The sequence below is a fragment of the Grus americana genome, chromosome 3, assembly GCF_028858705.1.
Source record: "Grus americana isolate bGruAme1 chromosome 3, bGruAme1.mat, whole genome shotgun sequence".
NCBI lineage: Eukaryota > Metazoa > Chordata > Aves > Gruiformes > Gruidae > Grus > Grus americana.
Window position 1 is genome coordinate 122,169,175 of NC_072854.1, and position 14,707 is coordinate 122,183,881.

The 14,707-nt window shown below is 43.2% G+C and overlaps 3 protein-coding genes across 11 annotated transcripts in view; 1 reads left to right on the forward strand and 2 right to left on the reverse strand.

Annotated features, from left to right (window-relative positions):
- Positions 1 to 5,122, reverse strand: part of SANBR (SANT and BTB domain regulator of CSR) — a 28,212-nt gene extending 23,090 nt beyond the window's left edge. For 4 of the 6 annotated variants that reach the window (XR_008576675.1, XM_054822522.1, XM_054822523.1 and 1 more), the window contains exon 1: positions 1,970 to 2,288. The gene's annotated coding sequence lies outside the window, so the exon portion shown is untranslated. Of the gene's footprint in view, positions 1 to 1,969; positions 2,289 to 4,578; positions 4,670 to 5,101 lie in introns of those variants that run through there. The other 2 variants (XM_054822521.1, XM_054822524.1) reach the window with 2 other exon arrangements.
- On the reverse strand, positions 4,691 to 12,174 carry PEX13 (peroxisomal biogenesis factor 13). 2 transcript variants are annotated; one of them, XM_054822532.1, is made up of 5 exons: positions 12,033 to 12,167; positions 9,145 to 9,842; positions 8,586 to 8,711; positions 7,959 to 8,060; positions 4,691 to 5,191 (listed from the first exon to the last, which is right to left on the reverse strand). In XM_054822532.1, exons 1-5 carry the CDS (start codon positions 12,104 to 12,106, stop codon positions 5,157 to 5,159), a joined length of 1,035 nt encoding a protein of 344 aa, XP_054678507.1. In that variant the 5' UTR covers positions 12,107 to 12,167; the 3' UTR covers positions 4,691 to 5,156. The 2 variants fall into 2 exon arrangements, with proteins under 2 accessions (XP_054678507.1, XP_054678506.1); XM_054822531.1 differs by lacking the exon at positions 4,691 to 5,191 and having other exon boundaries at positions 5,301 to 8,060; positions 12,033 to 12,174.
- A 152-nt stretch (positions 12,175 to 12,326) lies between these two features.
- Positions 12,327 to 14,707, forward strand: part of PUS10 (pseudouridine synthase 10) — a 33,886-nt gene continuing 31,505 nt past the window's right edge. Inside the window, exons 1-2 of one of the 3 annotated variants that reach the window (XM_054822527.1) lie at positions 12,327 to 12,371; positions 14,216 to 14,352. In XM_054822527.1, coding sequence (XP_054678502.1) covers positions 14,227 to 14,352 — 126 coding nt within the window. In that variant the 5' untranslated portion in view covers positions 12,327 to 12,371; positions 14,216 to 14,226. Of the gene's footprint in view, positions 12,372 to 12,636; positions 14,353 to 14,707 lie in introns of those variants that run through there. The other 2 variants (XM_054822528.1, XM_054822530.1) reach the window with 2 other exon arrangements.

A 14,707-nucleotide genomic window follows, 5' to 3' on the forward strand; every position in this document is an offset into this window, starting at 1 on the left:
AATAGTTCAGGTTTCATATATTTAAGAGATTAAAGAAAAATAAAGAAGAAAAGCCACAAACACAACACAGAAGACAAGTCCAACAGAAAAAAGTCATAGTATTTTAGCAATTCTAAATTAAATCTATTGCAAAGTGTGCCAAATAACCAGTTTTAAAAGGCAAAGATCTCACAGACAATATGAGCCCAAACTTTCCAACTAAGATAAATGCCACTGAAGATAAAGGTAGCTCAGTCCCTGCAGTCATCGAGTCTTTAGCCCTCATCCTGATAGTACTATCAAGTGGTGTCACTGTGGTCATTCTGTGGTGGAGACTTCTCACCATGAGTGCACAGACAGATGTCAGTATCAATTATATTTGAGCCACTGAATATCTACCATACCTGCTATTATGAAAAGAAATAACCAGGTCAGCAACAGTGGCAAACCTGAGCAGTTATCAAATATGAAGCTGACTTCTCATGCTACCTTGTACACATGTACACACTGGATTAAAAAATATGTTTGAATGACATAAATAAATGATGGTGTATAAGAATCCTCTGGTCTTGAGTCATAAAACATGCTTAATGAAAGTAAAATTACTAGCAATGCCACTATTCCATTAATCACCATTTTAAGGACTAGTTCTACGATATGATTATACTAGGTAATCAAAGCAAGAAAGAAAAGCAGTTATTTTGCAATAGTTAGAGTCTATAATTTAAAGGAAGAAATACAGCATGTTTTGAGTACTTTGCTGGTAACAAGTTTACGTACACACCAGCACTGTGGAACATGAAGCAACCCAACCGTGAAGGGATAACAGGTACTCTGAAATGTATGACACATTCAGAAGGGGTGAAGCCTTTGTCTCTCAAATATTTTTTTTATCCACTTATTCTGTACATTAAAATACAGTTTTATATATGCTTATTACTGCAAAGATAAATGAAGAGCATACAGAAGTCAAGTCTTTTTATTTCTCTTCCGGAAAGAGCACAGGACTCCTTTTTGTGGCTTTACACACGATACTTAACATTTGCCTTTTTCTCCTTTAGGAAATCCCATTAGAAGTATGGTTAAAGACTCAGGCAAGATTCTGCCTCATACAAGAATAGTGCACTCCATAAGAGGAGCAACATAAAGCCTGTAATAAATCATATTGTTAAGAGAAAGAAGGCAACTTCTGCAGATTCTCTCCAGTTTATTACTGCAAGTAAAGCTCAAGTTAACCATTTCCTAAACTATTCGAGGAAAAAAGTTGCAGAATTGTTTCATTCTGATGAACTCATTCAATATGTACAATATAGCGACAATATATGTGACAATAGGAACTTCTAGTAATACTTAGAATTCTAAATTAAGTAGTGCAAAGGATTCCCAACACTTTAGTATTTCATACAACTGATATGATATAAATAAAGTTACTTCATTACGCAGGATGTTGGTTTACATTATGGAAACACACCACCTCATTTTAAACTGATTTTTTTTTATTATTATTTAAAGCAAAGAATCGATCTAAAAATGAAGATTTGCACGTGTATAACCTGCAGGAAGGTAAAGATGGTGGGACGGGCATGATGCTTCATGCAGAACCCTTAAATGCAAGGAAGTGATGGTGCAGAATGAGGTGGGGGAGAGAAATAACAGCGACTTTGATTGTAGTTTGCCTACATACAAGTCAAAATAAAAATTAAAATAAGGTATTTGAACAAAAAAAATAAAGACTGATCCCAGTTTTGGGGGCAAGATCCTACAAGTGTAACCCGTCTCCTCATGCAATATCGCCCTGGTGGGACCCGCCCTCATCAGCGAGGACCTCCGCCTGCCACCCCAACCCTCTCCGGCGGAGAAGACCCCCGCAGCTCTCAGGCACCCCTCCCCGGTCGGAAGCACGGAGGGGCCGGAGAGAGGAAGGGAAACCCAGCGCCGGCGCTCCCGGGACTGCAGGAAGCTCTCCCGGCTGTGCCAGGGCAGGGGTTACCTGGCGGGCTCCCAGGCGAGGGGTCGGCGGACGCGGGGCAAAGCGGCGCGACGGGATGGGCAACGGCTCCTCCTCGAGGCGCAACGGCCGCCCGGGCAGGCAGCGGGACGGCGGCGGCGCCGCTCCCTGAGGAGACGAACGCCGCGCCGGGCGCCTGGCGGAGCGGAGCCCGGGCACAGCCCGGTACGGCCGCTCCCCGCTGGAGGACCTCGGCAGAGCCACCCCGGGGCTGCTCGGCCCGGCGGGACCCGCGGAGCCGCCCCCTTCCCCACCTGCCCTGCCCGAAGCGCGGGAGACGGGCGCCCTCACACGCCGGCACCGCCCGACCCCACCCTCTCGGGGAGAGGGAACGCACGGGCGGGGAGCGCCGTGAGGGGGACGGCAGCCACCAATCGGCGTCGGGCGGGTGACGAGACCCCGCCCCCTCCCGCCAGGGACAGCCAATAGGCTGGCCGGGATGGGTGGGGAAATGCGGCCGCGCGGGCAGTGTTGCGGCGGCCGCGGCCCCGCCCGCCCCGGCGGCCTCGCCTTGTCGCAGTGCAGCGGCGGCGGCGGCAGCGCCCCCTCCCGCCTCACGCCCAGCGTCCGGTAGCCTAGCAACGCACCGCCCCGGGCGGGAAGGCGGGGACAGCCCTCCCCGCCTCTGCATGACGCAGCCGTGACGCCAGACTGCGCCTCTGCATCGTCACGAACCAATGACGCAGCCCGGCCTCCGCCCGCGCTGCAGTCCCCAGTGACTGGGGCGGGGGAAGGGGAGAACTGCTACATCACGCACTCCGGGCAACCAATGATGTCACGCCAACCTCTCTCTAGCTCAGTACGACGTCACACCAACCCTTCCCCTCGGCTGCCTGCATCCACATCGAGCCCAGTGCAGGCTTTTTGAGCAGTACCCCACCACTCCACAGGAATAACTCTCGATTCCATTTTTTAAGTTAAAAAAAAAAAAAATTTAAAAAAAATCTCAGAATCACAATTACATTCCCACATGCTGAAACATTTACATGAAAGAAAAATCTGGGTAGTCCTGGCATGTAAGAACTTCATTTACCACCTGTCAAAATGATGCATCAGATTCAAGGATTAACCTCACGATACGAGTACGGCATATTAATTAAGCAGGAATTTGTGTCAAAGCACGCTATTCACAATTGCATCGCACCCACAAAAAGATGCTCACCAAAGCTAAGCACCTTAATTTAAGCTTTTCCCAGGTTTTGAGCTGATTAAATATTTGATACACTTGTAACTATAAAAGCAATAACAGAACATCTAACTTAAAGCTAATTACACAAACAGCTCAACCAGCGGGAGCCATTCAAGGCTCCTCTCAAACCAAAGTTACTCTGCGAACGGTCAGATGGTCCGAAATCTTGCTATTTTGTGCATTTTTGGCTTGTTCCCTACCGCACGTTTCCTACTACATCAAATATAACTTCTGTTCCTCCTTGGTATTTTGGCAGGAATCACCAAGATAATCACGGCCACAGGGATAATAACAGTTTTCTTCAGAAACCCCCCCACCCCGAAACCCTAGAGAAATACATTAAGGACACAGAATGCAAAAAAGCCCAGAAAAATGATTGCACCAATCTAGAAAAGTATATGAACTTTGAATTCTTTACATCAGTATGAAAACTTCCCTTAGGTTTCAGTTAAAGTAGAAAACACCCCTGATTTCATACCATCCCACAGCAATCCATAGAATAAGCTAATGCTGCAATATGGCTGTGTTATTACAACATTATTTTATTACACTATAAATGCAGGCTTGATGTTGTGTCAGAGAATTGGCAATGCAGTTTTGGAATTAACCTGGGCTGTTAGGCAGAAGTTCACTCCTTCCCTTTTTTTTATTAGGAAAAAAAATACCAATAACAATATTTGAGAAAAAAACCCCTCAGTATCTCAAATTTTACTCATTTGATAATCTAGAGACTATGTTTGCTCAGTTACCAATAATTCAAAGGCAGTGGAACTAGCTTTTTGCCTTTAAAGCATTTTCATTTCTAAAATAAAAAAAATCTGTAAAGATCCCCTTTTACAGCATAAATAAACCACGTCACTTGCTCTAGTCTTATAGTTTTGTAGCTACTGTGAAATTTAGGCAACTTTAGTATCTCAAAGTAGCATTAAAACCTGTAGATAAGAAAGATCCAGGGGTGCCCCACATTGACATCATGCCAATGTTACTAGTTAAACCGGTTATATGAGTACATTTGTTTCAAGGAGAGATTATCGAGCTGCTAAAAAGCATTCAGTATGCCCACAGAATCCAGGAGATGGATTTATCATCCCAATGATCATCCCCCTGCTTCAATTCAGTCTGCAGAAGGACCGGTCCCAGGACACAAGGGTGGGAAAAAAAAAAAAGTGTATTACTACCTGTAAAAAACTGGAAGGAGCTATTTAAAAACATACACTTTTGTGTCATCTATGTTTTGGAAATTAAGTGCTGTTCCGCTACTGTTGCAGACAACAGTGTTTCTACAACAGCTATGGTGCCTCAAGAAAATCACTGTGTTGGTTTCTGAGTTTGTACCTCTTCTGGAAAATTTTCATTGCAAACAAATCAGATTTATAAGAAACTGCATTTTCTTTGCATTTACCTGACTAGCAAATTTCACCAAGATCGGCGAATAAGTCAAAACAATCTTACTAGCTCAGTTGCAGTCTAGCTCCACAGAAGAGGTTTTGAACCTGTGCAAAAGAAGCGGACAATTTTATTAAGTTCTACTAGACAAAAAGAGTATTTTAATTTATTATTCAGAAACCTGAATATGTGCATGTTGACATACTGCTAGCACCCAGAGAACCAGTCAAAACTGGCATCTCTCATTACTTCAGACAGTATCCAAGCATAAAATGGTTGGTATACTAAATAGTGTAAGATTAAAGATTAAACCAAAACCTTATATAAACAAACGTCATAGGTCTGTTACAGACTTCTAGGTCTGCTATAGGTATATAAGTAGTTCCAAAGAATAACATCAAGGTAACTGAGTATGTAGACATCTTAAGAGTCAATTGCCTAATGCAGAAGGTTAACAATATTTCAACTGCATCGCTTTTCTGTTCTCCTCTTCTACACACTCCTGTTGCAGCCACACCTGCTCCTTTTAGTCTTCTCACCTTTCTGAAGTTGTGCAAGTCCTGAGCAGCCTGTCAACCAGCCTCCCTCTTTCAATCAGCAGCCATTTAGATGTTTTGTTTTCCTGTAGCCTGACATATGGGCAGAAACATAGACAATGAAATTGTAGGACTCAAATTTTTTTCCTGATGCTAGTTTGTGCATTTAAAAAAAAAAAAATCAAAATCTTAAAGCACAGTATGTATTTTACTTCAATGAATTTTAATACCCTTCTGCCATCAGTACAATTAATTGCGTGTTAAATAACTTCATTTCCTCAGAGCCTTTTTCCCCATTAAAGTAATCACAAGATTGAAAGGATCAAAATTCTTGTCAAGATTTAGCACATACAGTTATGACAGCAATTGGTAGACTAAGTCAAACTACTATAATGAGAAGTCAGTTAAGTTATTAATAACCTATCTTCCTACTAAAAGAATTGTTTTCAAAATAGCATGACCTGAAAGTGAAATTAAACTCATCTGTCTAAAAATTAGTAAGATTTAAAGATTCTAACAAACCTCATGGTACTGTCTTCTGAGCATGAAAACAGAAGTCTACTTGAATAGATACTCTACCAAAAGTTTGGGGTTTATTTTTTTCATTTATTTAAAAGACCATTGCTCTGTTTGAAATCTTTCACTGGCACAAGAGAGGCTGACAGTCCATTAATTGAATCTCACAACAGTAAAATTAATTCCCTCCATGAATACGCACTGTAAGCAGAACTGTACACCTGATACCCCCCTTTTTTTTCCTCTATATGTTTTATATTTCAGGATCGATTGCTATTTTTATTTCAACAACAGATGCCATTTCCAAATATAGATAATTGTCTTCAATGCCCTGGTACACAGGGAAATGTCTCAGGAACGTGTTCTGTTTTAAACCTAGTAAACCTTGTTTAAAGTTTCTCCTTTACCCTTTAACTACTCTTTCCTTTTTCTCTGCACTTGAAGGTCTAAACAATCTAGTAAAAAAAATTATTCCTTGCATCATCTTCCAATACCTGAGCACAACCACTTAAAGTTTTGCTCTAATTATCAACAACAGGCATTCAGAGATTACTTTAAAATCCAAGGTTCCAGCACATTATTTGTCTTTTCAGCCACTCTATCTCAATAAAACTGTGCTCACTTCAATTCCTCGTCAGAGTTTTGTTGTGGTGAACAGAATTCTAAGAACTCAAGGCCAGCAAATGCAATTAAAGTATAAATACTGCAAGCTTTGCTAACACATAATGGGTGTTGAAGAACTCTGTAGAAACAGTCAAACTGAAGCTACTGGATCAATTAAGCAAAGGCACGTGTCCTACTAATACTTCTGAGTACCTTTAAAATAAAAAAGAAAAGCTATTTTAATGATTAAGACAAGCTTTAGTTACTTTATCCATTGCTCTAACCTTCAGAAGCTCAACATGTTATACATACATACTACAAGGAAAAAAAAGTTTTAATTATCTTTGCTTCATTAAAAACCCAAAACTGTATTTAAATACAGAATTCTCAAACACCAATATGAAGAAAATACTAAATACTTTGAACAGTCTTAATGTTTTTATGGCTTTCGATAAACCAGAGCCCTCAAATTTTATGGGCAGATGCAAAATTTACCACCTGAAAGGCAGAATAAGGAGATAACTCCAAGACCTTAGCTAACTGAGACAATTAAGCAAGAAATTATACTCTTTCTTTGCCACTCAAATTACATTAAGCTTCCCCCACCGCAATGCTTTCTTACTGCACTAAAAGGCAGGACAGATATTTTGACATTCATACAAAACCAATAAAGAACAGAAATAGGCTGGGATGCAGATGGTAGATGACACACTACTGATAGGCAGTTAACAGGCTACAATACAAAAATGGGAAGGAGTGATGCCAAGTTAGTTTACACAGAAGGGAATAACAATTAGTAAGTGTGCTGGAAAGTGCCTGACTGCAGGATGTCCTTTATCGTAACGTTATTTTAATAAACAAAAGAGAACTCATTAGAACTACTGCTGAAGCCTCACTGCTCTTCCTTCGTAAGCTGTATTTCTTTCCCCTTTCTCCCAAGTCCCTTTTTTATAAGAGCTAAGGTCTTTATGACAGAAGCTCGACTTCTTAGGAAAAGCAAGCAACTTAGAACTTCTAACCATTCAATTGTGTCATCTAAATCTCTTGCAATCCTCCCTCCTTTCAGGGGGAAACAATGCACTGTTACTATTTTATGGTCCTCAGCATTCAGCTTTGGAGGACACCTTACAGAAATCTATCTTCCCTTTGCATGCCTGTTGAAGAGGCCTCTTGTCAAGCCAACATTCCAATGAAGGCTGGGTGTTAGTCTCCAGATTTCATCAACAGTTTATTTCCTTAACGAGTGCAGGTCGGCAGTGCCCATTTTGAATTTCTTTTTGTTTGCTTTATTATAAATGCCTCAATTCTCCTCATCTCAAGATCTCAGAGCTGCTGCCAGGTGGTTGGGTAGAGTCACTAATGTACAGCCTTAGGTGAGTCAAAAATAAATACTACAAATTTGAGCAATCATTTCTCCATCCCTTCATCAGTCAGTAGCAGCAATAACTGGTACAGACCCATCAGTGTTCCGCTACAATACAGATTTTCAACAAAGCCTAAGTTTTATCAATAAAGCACAGTTCAGTTGCTTTGTTGATGAAAGTGCATTAGAGTTCCTGTTTCTCTCCACTAACCACAGTGGAATCAGATGCAACAGGAACTTTATTACTTCCAGCAAAAACAGAATCAAAAGCAGCTTCCTGCTCCTCTAAAGTCACAGCAGCAGCGGATCCTCTAACAGATGTGCTGGTAAAGGCTGGCCGTTGCTCTGTAATCCTTTCCAGGTCCACTGTTTTCCTACCTCTTCTTTTGCCCAGGATTTTGACGTAATTAGCCGGCACAAGTCCTGTGGTTTGGCCATCATAACTAGCCAAAAGCCAACCGCGGATTTTGGGTTGCTGTTCTGAAGAAGAAAACACAAATGCATCAAGTTACAAAACAATTCAAAATACATTGTGGTTGAGGCACAAATACGCCAGAAAGTAGATGACAATAGCTCATCACGCAGAAGAAATAACTCTGTGATAAAATGCGAATACAAATTACTTCACAAGAGAAATGACTAGGATCTGCACTGGTGAGGTCAGCTGAGAAGTACTGTGAAGTGCAAGTTGTTTTGAAATCGATGACACCACCATACTGCAAATGCCTAAGGATGTTCACAGTGTGAGGAAAAGGTAACCACAAGGGTAACCGCAAAGCACTCCCTGATTAAGTTTAGGCTGTGTCGTATCTTAGAGAAATCGAACAAAACTACTCAATAAGTTTTATTACAATGCATGTAATAACTTATGGGGGGAAAAAATCAGTGAGGATGAGGAGTTTGGTCAAATAAGGTGGCGAGGTTTTTTTGTTTTCATTTTCAGACTCTAACAATATGACTTACTTCACATGTGATTAGAAAATAAATACAAAATTAGAAGTTTACCTTTTGGTGCTAATTTTAGCATGTCACCAGCACGGAAAGAAATTTCTTCTTCTGAGAGCGCATTGAAATCATATTCTGCTCTTCCAACTACATGATCGTCTTCTCCACTCGCCCAGTTACTAGATACTGTTCCAAAAAGAAATTAAATGTTTATCTGCTTCGAATTATAAAGTTTGGTGGTTTTCTTTAAAGGAAATGAAGAAAACACTTTAACTTCCTTGCTAAACCTTTGCCAACAGAGAACTGTCAGGTGTAACAAACAAAGCACGATTTGTGGAGTCAATCCAATCAATACTTTTCCCCCCCCGGCCCAACTGCCAAATCTAATATAAAGGAAAGAGAAGTAGAAAGGAATCATGATTTTGGAATCACACAAAGCTTACCATGAAACTGCATCATCCCAACTCAACAACGGGCTACTTAAACAGGCTGTTACTTGTATCGCATGTCTAAAATTCAGTATTGTACCCCAATATCTATTAACTTCTATTACTGTAGTCTAAGATAAATTGCTATACACTTGATAACAAAAGGAACAATATATGCTGATCATCTTTACCTGTTTCTTCGTCACTGTATGTAGAAAGCAGTTTCCAAATCAGATAGGGACCTCCCATTATGACAGCAAAGAACAAGAAAATGGGCCAGGATTTTGCAGAGTTAGCCGCCTTGTCTTCAAGGCCAACGCGAGCTACTGTCCCCTCACTTTCAGCCCACAAATCCTCATTCTCTGAGCTCTTCCGCAGACCTAGTAATCGTTGTAGACGTTGGTAGAGGTATCTTATAGTTCTCACTAAAGCAAAAGCTGAAAACACCTTTGTGAAGTGTACTTTGAGGCGGGAGAAGTGATTTGCTACGTCCAACACAGCTCTGAAACTGTTGTACACAGCTGAAAAGGTAGCATCCATCATCATGCTGACAGAGGCAAACGCATGCACAATACTTTCAATGGACTGAAATGCACCTCTGCTGCTCTCTTCAGCCTGCTGAACAAACCTGCTGGGAGGAATATCATCTGTACGGAAGCGGTTATAACCCAAACCACCATATCCATAACTGTAAGGACTATAGCTTCCATAAAAAGAGGTTCCATATGAACCATAGCCTGGAGAAAAAGAACTACTATATGCTGGCCTGAAAGTACTCAGACTACTGCTTCCTGTTTGCTGTGACGGTCTTGGCAAAATAGGCGGAGGTATTCGTGCAACTGTGGGTTGTCCAGGCCTGGTCAGCAGGTTGTCACCCAAGTCAGCAGACCTAAACAAATTCAGACAAGCAAGATCAATACTCCAAATAAGTTTATATTTTCATTTCCCCATAGTTCTTGGTTAACTATATAAGTATGATAGCGTGTTTCAGTAGTGCTGGGATACGGAACCTGGTAGCCAAACACTCAGTATGTTGCACAACATTTGTGGGAAGTAAAAATTCCAGTCAGGAAATACAGGTCTTTCAGGGGGAAAAAACATGATGAGATATTTAGTGTAAATACAGAACTGTAATATATCTGAAATGTACGCACGGAAAAACTTTCAGTATATTTATTGTATTGACTAAGAAAGCATGAAGTGCTACATCTAGATCCATCAAACCTGATGCTATAACACCTACGTCATTTTTCTGTACACAAGAGCCTCTCATATGCACTACTAAGAATATTTATGAACTTTGGAATCTGAAAGATTTATTTCCATTACTTGTTCTCAGCTCTTCTATACAATGAGCCAATGATACAGCGGGAAGGAAGTCTGAGAGCTCCTTTGAATCCACCCTTAGAGAAAAGGATGGTGTGACCTAATTGAGAATCCAAGCAATTATACAACAACATATGCGAGGGCTTTGGGTCCCCCAATTTCCCCCTCTCCCCAAACTATCTAATAACCTTTATGTAGCACGTCTAGGGATAGAATCTATTACTGCTAACAGCTAGCAGAAAGAGGTATTATGAGTCACTTATTTGTTTTTAATTTAGTAAACTTACGGGCATACGAAGGAATAAAAGTTCACGTCACTTTATCTATACCCTTCGTAATAAGACTCTGCAAGTACTAGACTGGTATTTAAAGTCTGTTAAGCAGCTGTCCAACTTTTGCTGTTTCTTTAAAAAGCTAATCCTATATTATAACCCTAAAAGTCAAACATTTTGGTCATTTCCCACATTTACTGCCTCATCCCATGACTTCCCACTTCTGTAGTCCATTAACTTCACAGAAAAAAATAGCATAAGAAAAGTCAAGTTTGAACTGCTACAGAGCTGCTTCTTTCTGCGTGGCTTTCAATGTGAAGCGTACTTGCTCTGCTATTTCCGTATATGGTAGAGAATGACTTCCTCTCGGCAAAACTCAGGGGTTTACAGTAAAGAATAATATTTGTATCTTCACAGTGTTTGTTTTTTCCATCATAGACTTTAACTCTCTTAATAGTTAAAAACAGAAGAAAAAAATAAGCTGTCATCACAGAAAACTGAGGTACTGTAACTTATTAAGTCACACTACACCTTCCCCCCCCCAACAGTCAGCTTAGGACAACTCACTTTAAAGCTGCTTGAAGCTATTTACAACGAGCTAGATAACCTCACCAAGAAAAATTAACACCAAATTTCTTGTTCAGCAAGCTTCAACTTGCAGCGTAAGAAAAAAAAGTTTCTGTTGAATGTTTAGTCTTGGGCTAACCTTTTGCCCAGTTTCAACTCTTAGTGCAGTTGCTAGCACCAAATGAAAAACAAGACTGGTCTTCAACCGCCAAGCTTTCCTTCATCTCCTGATAAAAAGGAAGGAGTTTACAAACACCTTCTGCACAACATCCTTTTCTGTGAGCAGGCTGGATTTTCTGGAAAAGCTCAGATTCCCTGGTGAGCACACCTGAGACGGACATACACACGCATCTTTTCCAGTTCCTGGGGATAACTGTGGAGGTTTCTCCACTCCTGTGGAGGCTTCTCCACTCCTGTGGAGGCACACACGCTCACACAGCTACATAATCCCCAGGAATGGACACCCACGCTCTGTCCACTCGTGGCAACACGTACAGCTTTACCTTCACCGTATTAAACACACAGCTTTCTACAGACGCCGGTAGGTTTTGAAGCCAGTATTTTTCAGAAGCCTCTCACTCCCACTCCCCCTCCTCACTGAGGGAGGATCCACCAGAGACCCCCTCCCCGCCTGGCACACAACCCCTCAACAAAGCAGGGCAAACGACCCCAAACCACCCCAGCGGATAACCCACCCCCCCTAGACCACCCAAACCGACAAACCCCCTCCAGCTCTGCTTAGCCACTAGCCCACGGAGGCGCTGCCCGGCTGGGCCCGACCTTTGAGCTCGCCTCAGGGGAGAAGGCCAAGGCGGGAGGCCCGGGGCGGGGGAAGGCGCAGCCGCCCTGAGGGGACGAACACCCAACCCCGCCATAGGCAGGGGAGACACGGAGGGGTCGGCGCACACACTCACTGGAAGGCCGGCGCCACGGTACCCGCCAGCCGCCGGTTCTCCCAGGGCTTAGGAGGCGGCGGCTGCGACGCCATCTCCGCCTCACTGCGGGCCCGGCCCGGCCCGGCCCGCCGCGCTCCTCCGCCCGCCCACCCGCCCACCGGCAGACGTGACGCGGGAGCGCCGAGCTATTCACCAGCCGGCGTTCGGGCACGGCTTCCCACCTCGCTGGCCCATCGATGCGCTCTGCCTCGCCTCTGCTCAAGCCTGTGCCGGCTCCGCTGGCCGCCCGGGAACGGCGGGGGGGGGGAGGGGGGAGGGGCGGGCCGAGGCCCCGCGTGGAGCGGGGGGTGCTGTGAGGTGATCGCTTCTCCCCGGGGAGCGGGCGGGGGGCGGCAGCAGCTCGGAGCCCATCTCCGGCTCCTCAGGCCTCCTGCGGGAGGGCGGCCCTGTGCTGAGCGATCCCCATTCCCCCTTCACCCTGGGGTTCAGCCCGCGCGAGACGCCTCTCAGTGTGGGGGGGCTGTAACGGTTCTAACGGTCGGGGCCGCGCGCGCTCGTGGGGGCGGGGGGTGGTGGTGGTGTTATGGGGCTCCCTCCCCGAGACCTGAGGCGCCGGGCCGGGAGCGGGGGTGTTGAGCTCCCCCAGAGCGGCTGGGCCGGTCAGAGCTGGCCTCGTCGCGATCGCGACCCGCCTGTTTGTCACGGGGGAGGGCGGGGGTTGCGATGTGGCTTCTGCTTCGACGGTCGCGGGAAACGCGTTACGTCCCCGGTGTCGGCGGGGGAAGCGGCTTCGTGGAGACCGGTACCTGCCCTCCACGGCCGCGCTGCTGGCGTTCAGCGCCGTGTAACCTGCATTAAATCCGCCCGTGGAAGCGGAAGGTTTCTTGAGGAACTTCTCCGGTTTTTTCTTCTTAAGTCTCTTGTCTCAGGCGATGTAGCGTGAAACATTATCGTGGGAATATCATTTGAGTCTCATGAAACTGAATCAAGTTAACAAATACCTAAAACTATGTTTGGTTTGTTGGTTTTGTTTGTTTTTTTTCTTTTAAAAGGAGGTTTGAAGTTGTCTAGATAGTCCTTGGTTTTTATAGCTTACCATAAAGAATTCAAATCCAGGAGAAAGTAAATTAATTGAATTAATAACTTCCTATGCTGTGAAGGGTTTTTGTGGCTAAGAGATTTCTACGCAAGGTTCTCCTGAGTAGGCTAGGACATCAGAGGTGTAACAGACTGTGGCTGACATGGAGAAGGCCAACATATCCCACCTCTACACTGTCTCTTGCAATATAAAAACTAGGGGGATATCAGACGTTGCTTAGAGGAGCTAAGCCCAAATCAAAATCAGGTGGTTCCATGTGGAATTCCTTGCTGAAGGATGTGGAGGCAAATATTTCAAAGAGAGAAGGATTGGAGGAAAGATCTGTTGAGGTTTACTGACAGGCGAACCACACCAGGTGGCATCTGTTTATCCCCGCTTTGGGTGACAGTAGACTAATTGAACCTTTGGTCCGAACAACTGTGGTTATTGTGGTCTATATTTTTCTAAAAATGCAGGAAATTTCCTCTAAAGTTCTGGCCAGAGAGAGCAACAGAAAACCAAATTAGCCATAATCTTTTAGGGGAAAAAAAAAGCATTATGAGATCACTCACAAAAACGGTAGTCCTATATTTGAGATGGGAAATAAGAAATCTCAAAATTAAAGTGGGTAATGGATAGAAAATAAATCCTTTGCCTTTTAGGCCTTTGTATGACAAAAGGGGGTGGCATCCAGGTTTTAGGGGGTTTTTTCTATGATTTTGACAGATTGATTCTTCAGTTGCTACAGTTTTAGAAGGAATTTCCATTTTATGTTTGGCTTAATGTGTCTTAGCTCCATCCATCTTCTCCATTCAGTAAAGAATAACGTCACATAATGCACTTTATCAAAGATAAAACTCTGAGCAAAAGCTCAGCATATCTTTGTCAGAACTCTTGACTTCATGTTTTTCTAGGAAGTACGGAAGGTTTTCCCTGAGTTAGTGGTCTTTTTGGGTTGCCCTTTCAATTCTATTGTGCCTTTGATGTAAGACAAACACATATCTTAAACTTTCTCTAGAGGACAGAAAAATAAAAATCCAGTGACTCCAAATATGGTTGAGTCCTTTTATTGTTGAATTGCTGAATTATGTTTATTCCAACCTTTTTTCTTTTATAATTTTAGAATTATCCAGCATGTCTTCACTGACAGAAAAGGACAGACCAATTGTTCAGCTGTTACTGAACACTGGCACTTGCCCACGATGCATTTTGAGGTTCTGCTGCGTAGGATCACAGACGGTTTACAGACATCCATACAAGGTTTGTTCTTTGTATTCCTAATTAGAATGTGTGAACATATGAACGCAGTGTTCTTTTCGCTACCTTGGAGGAGAAGGTTGTTGTGTTCTTGGACTCTTTGCCTGAGAGGAAAACGCTTTGCAAAATGAGTTATGAAAAATGACTTCGGCTACACTGTGCAATTTTGAGAAATTACAAGAATTGTTGATTGTTACAATTGTTGTGGGATAAATGTAAAGTTTGACTGTGAAAGTTGCTATGTATTCCCTGAAAACAGCAGAAAGCAGGGCATGTCACCTTCTGCACAGCATGGCTCTATCACTTTTGAAGCAGAGCAGCTATGACTGTTCCCTCTGTTCTTTTTTCTTAAATGTAA

Bases quoted from the DNA above. Each gene is read 5' to 3' on its own strand.
- PEX13 (XM_054822531.1), bottom strand. From the start codon at position 12,106: ATGGCGTCGCAGCCGCCGCCTCCTAAGCCCTGGGAGAACCGGCGGCTG. The intron at 8,712-9,144 runs GTAAAGATGATC...TTTTTGGAACAG, and splicing joins ATACAGTGACGAAGAAACAG to TATCTAGTAACTGGGCGAGT. The intron at 8,061-8,585 runs GTAAACTTCTAA...TTTCTTCTTCAG, and splicing joins GCTAAAATTAGCACCAAAAG to AACAGCAACCCAAAATCCGC.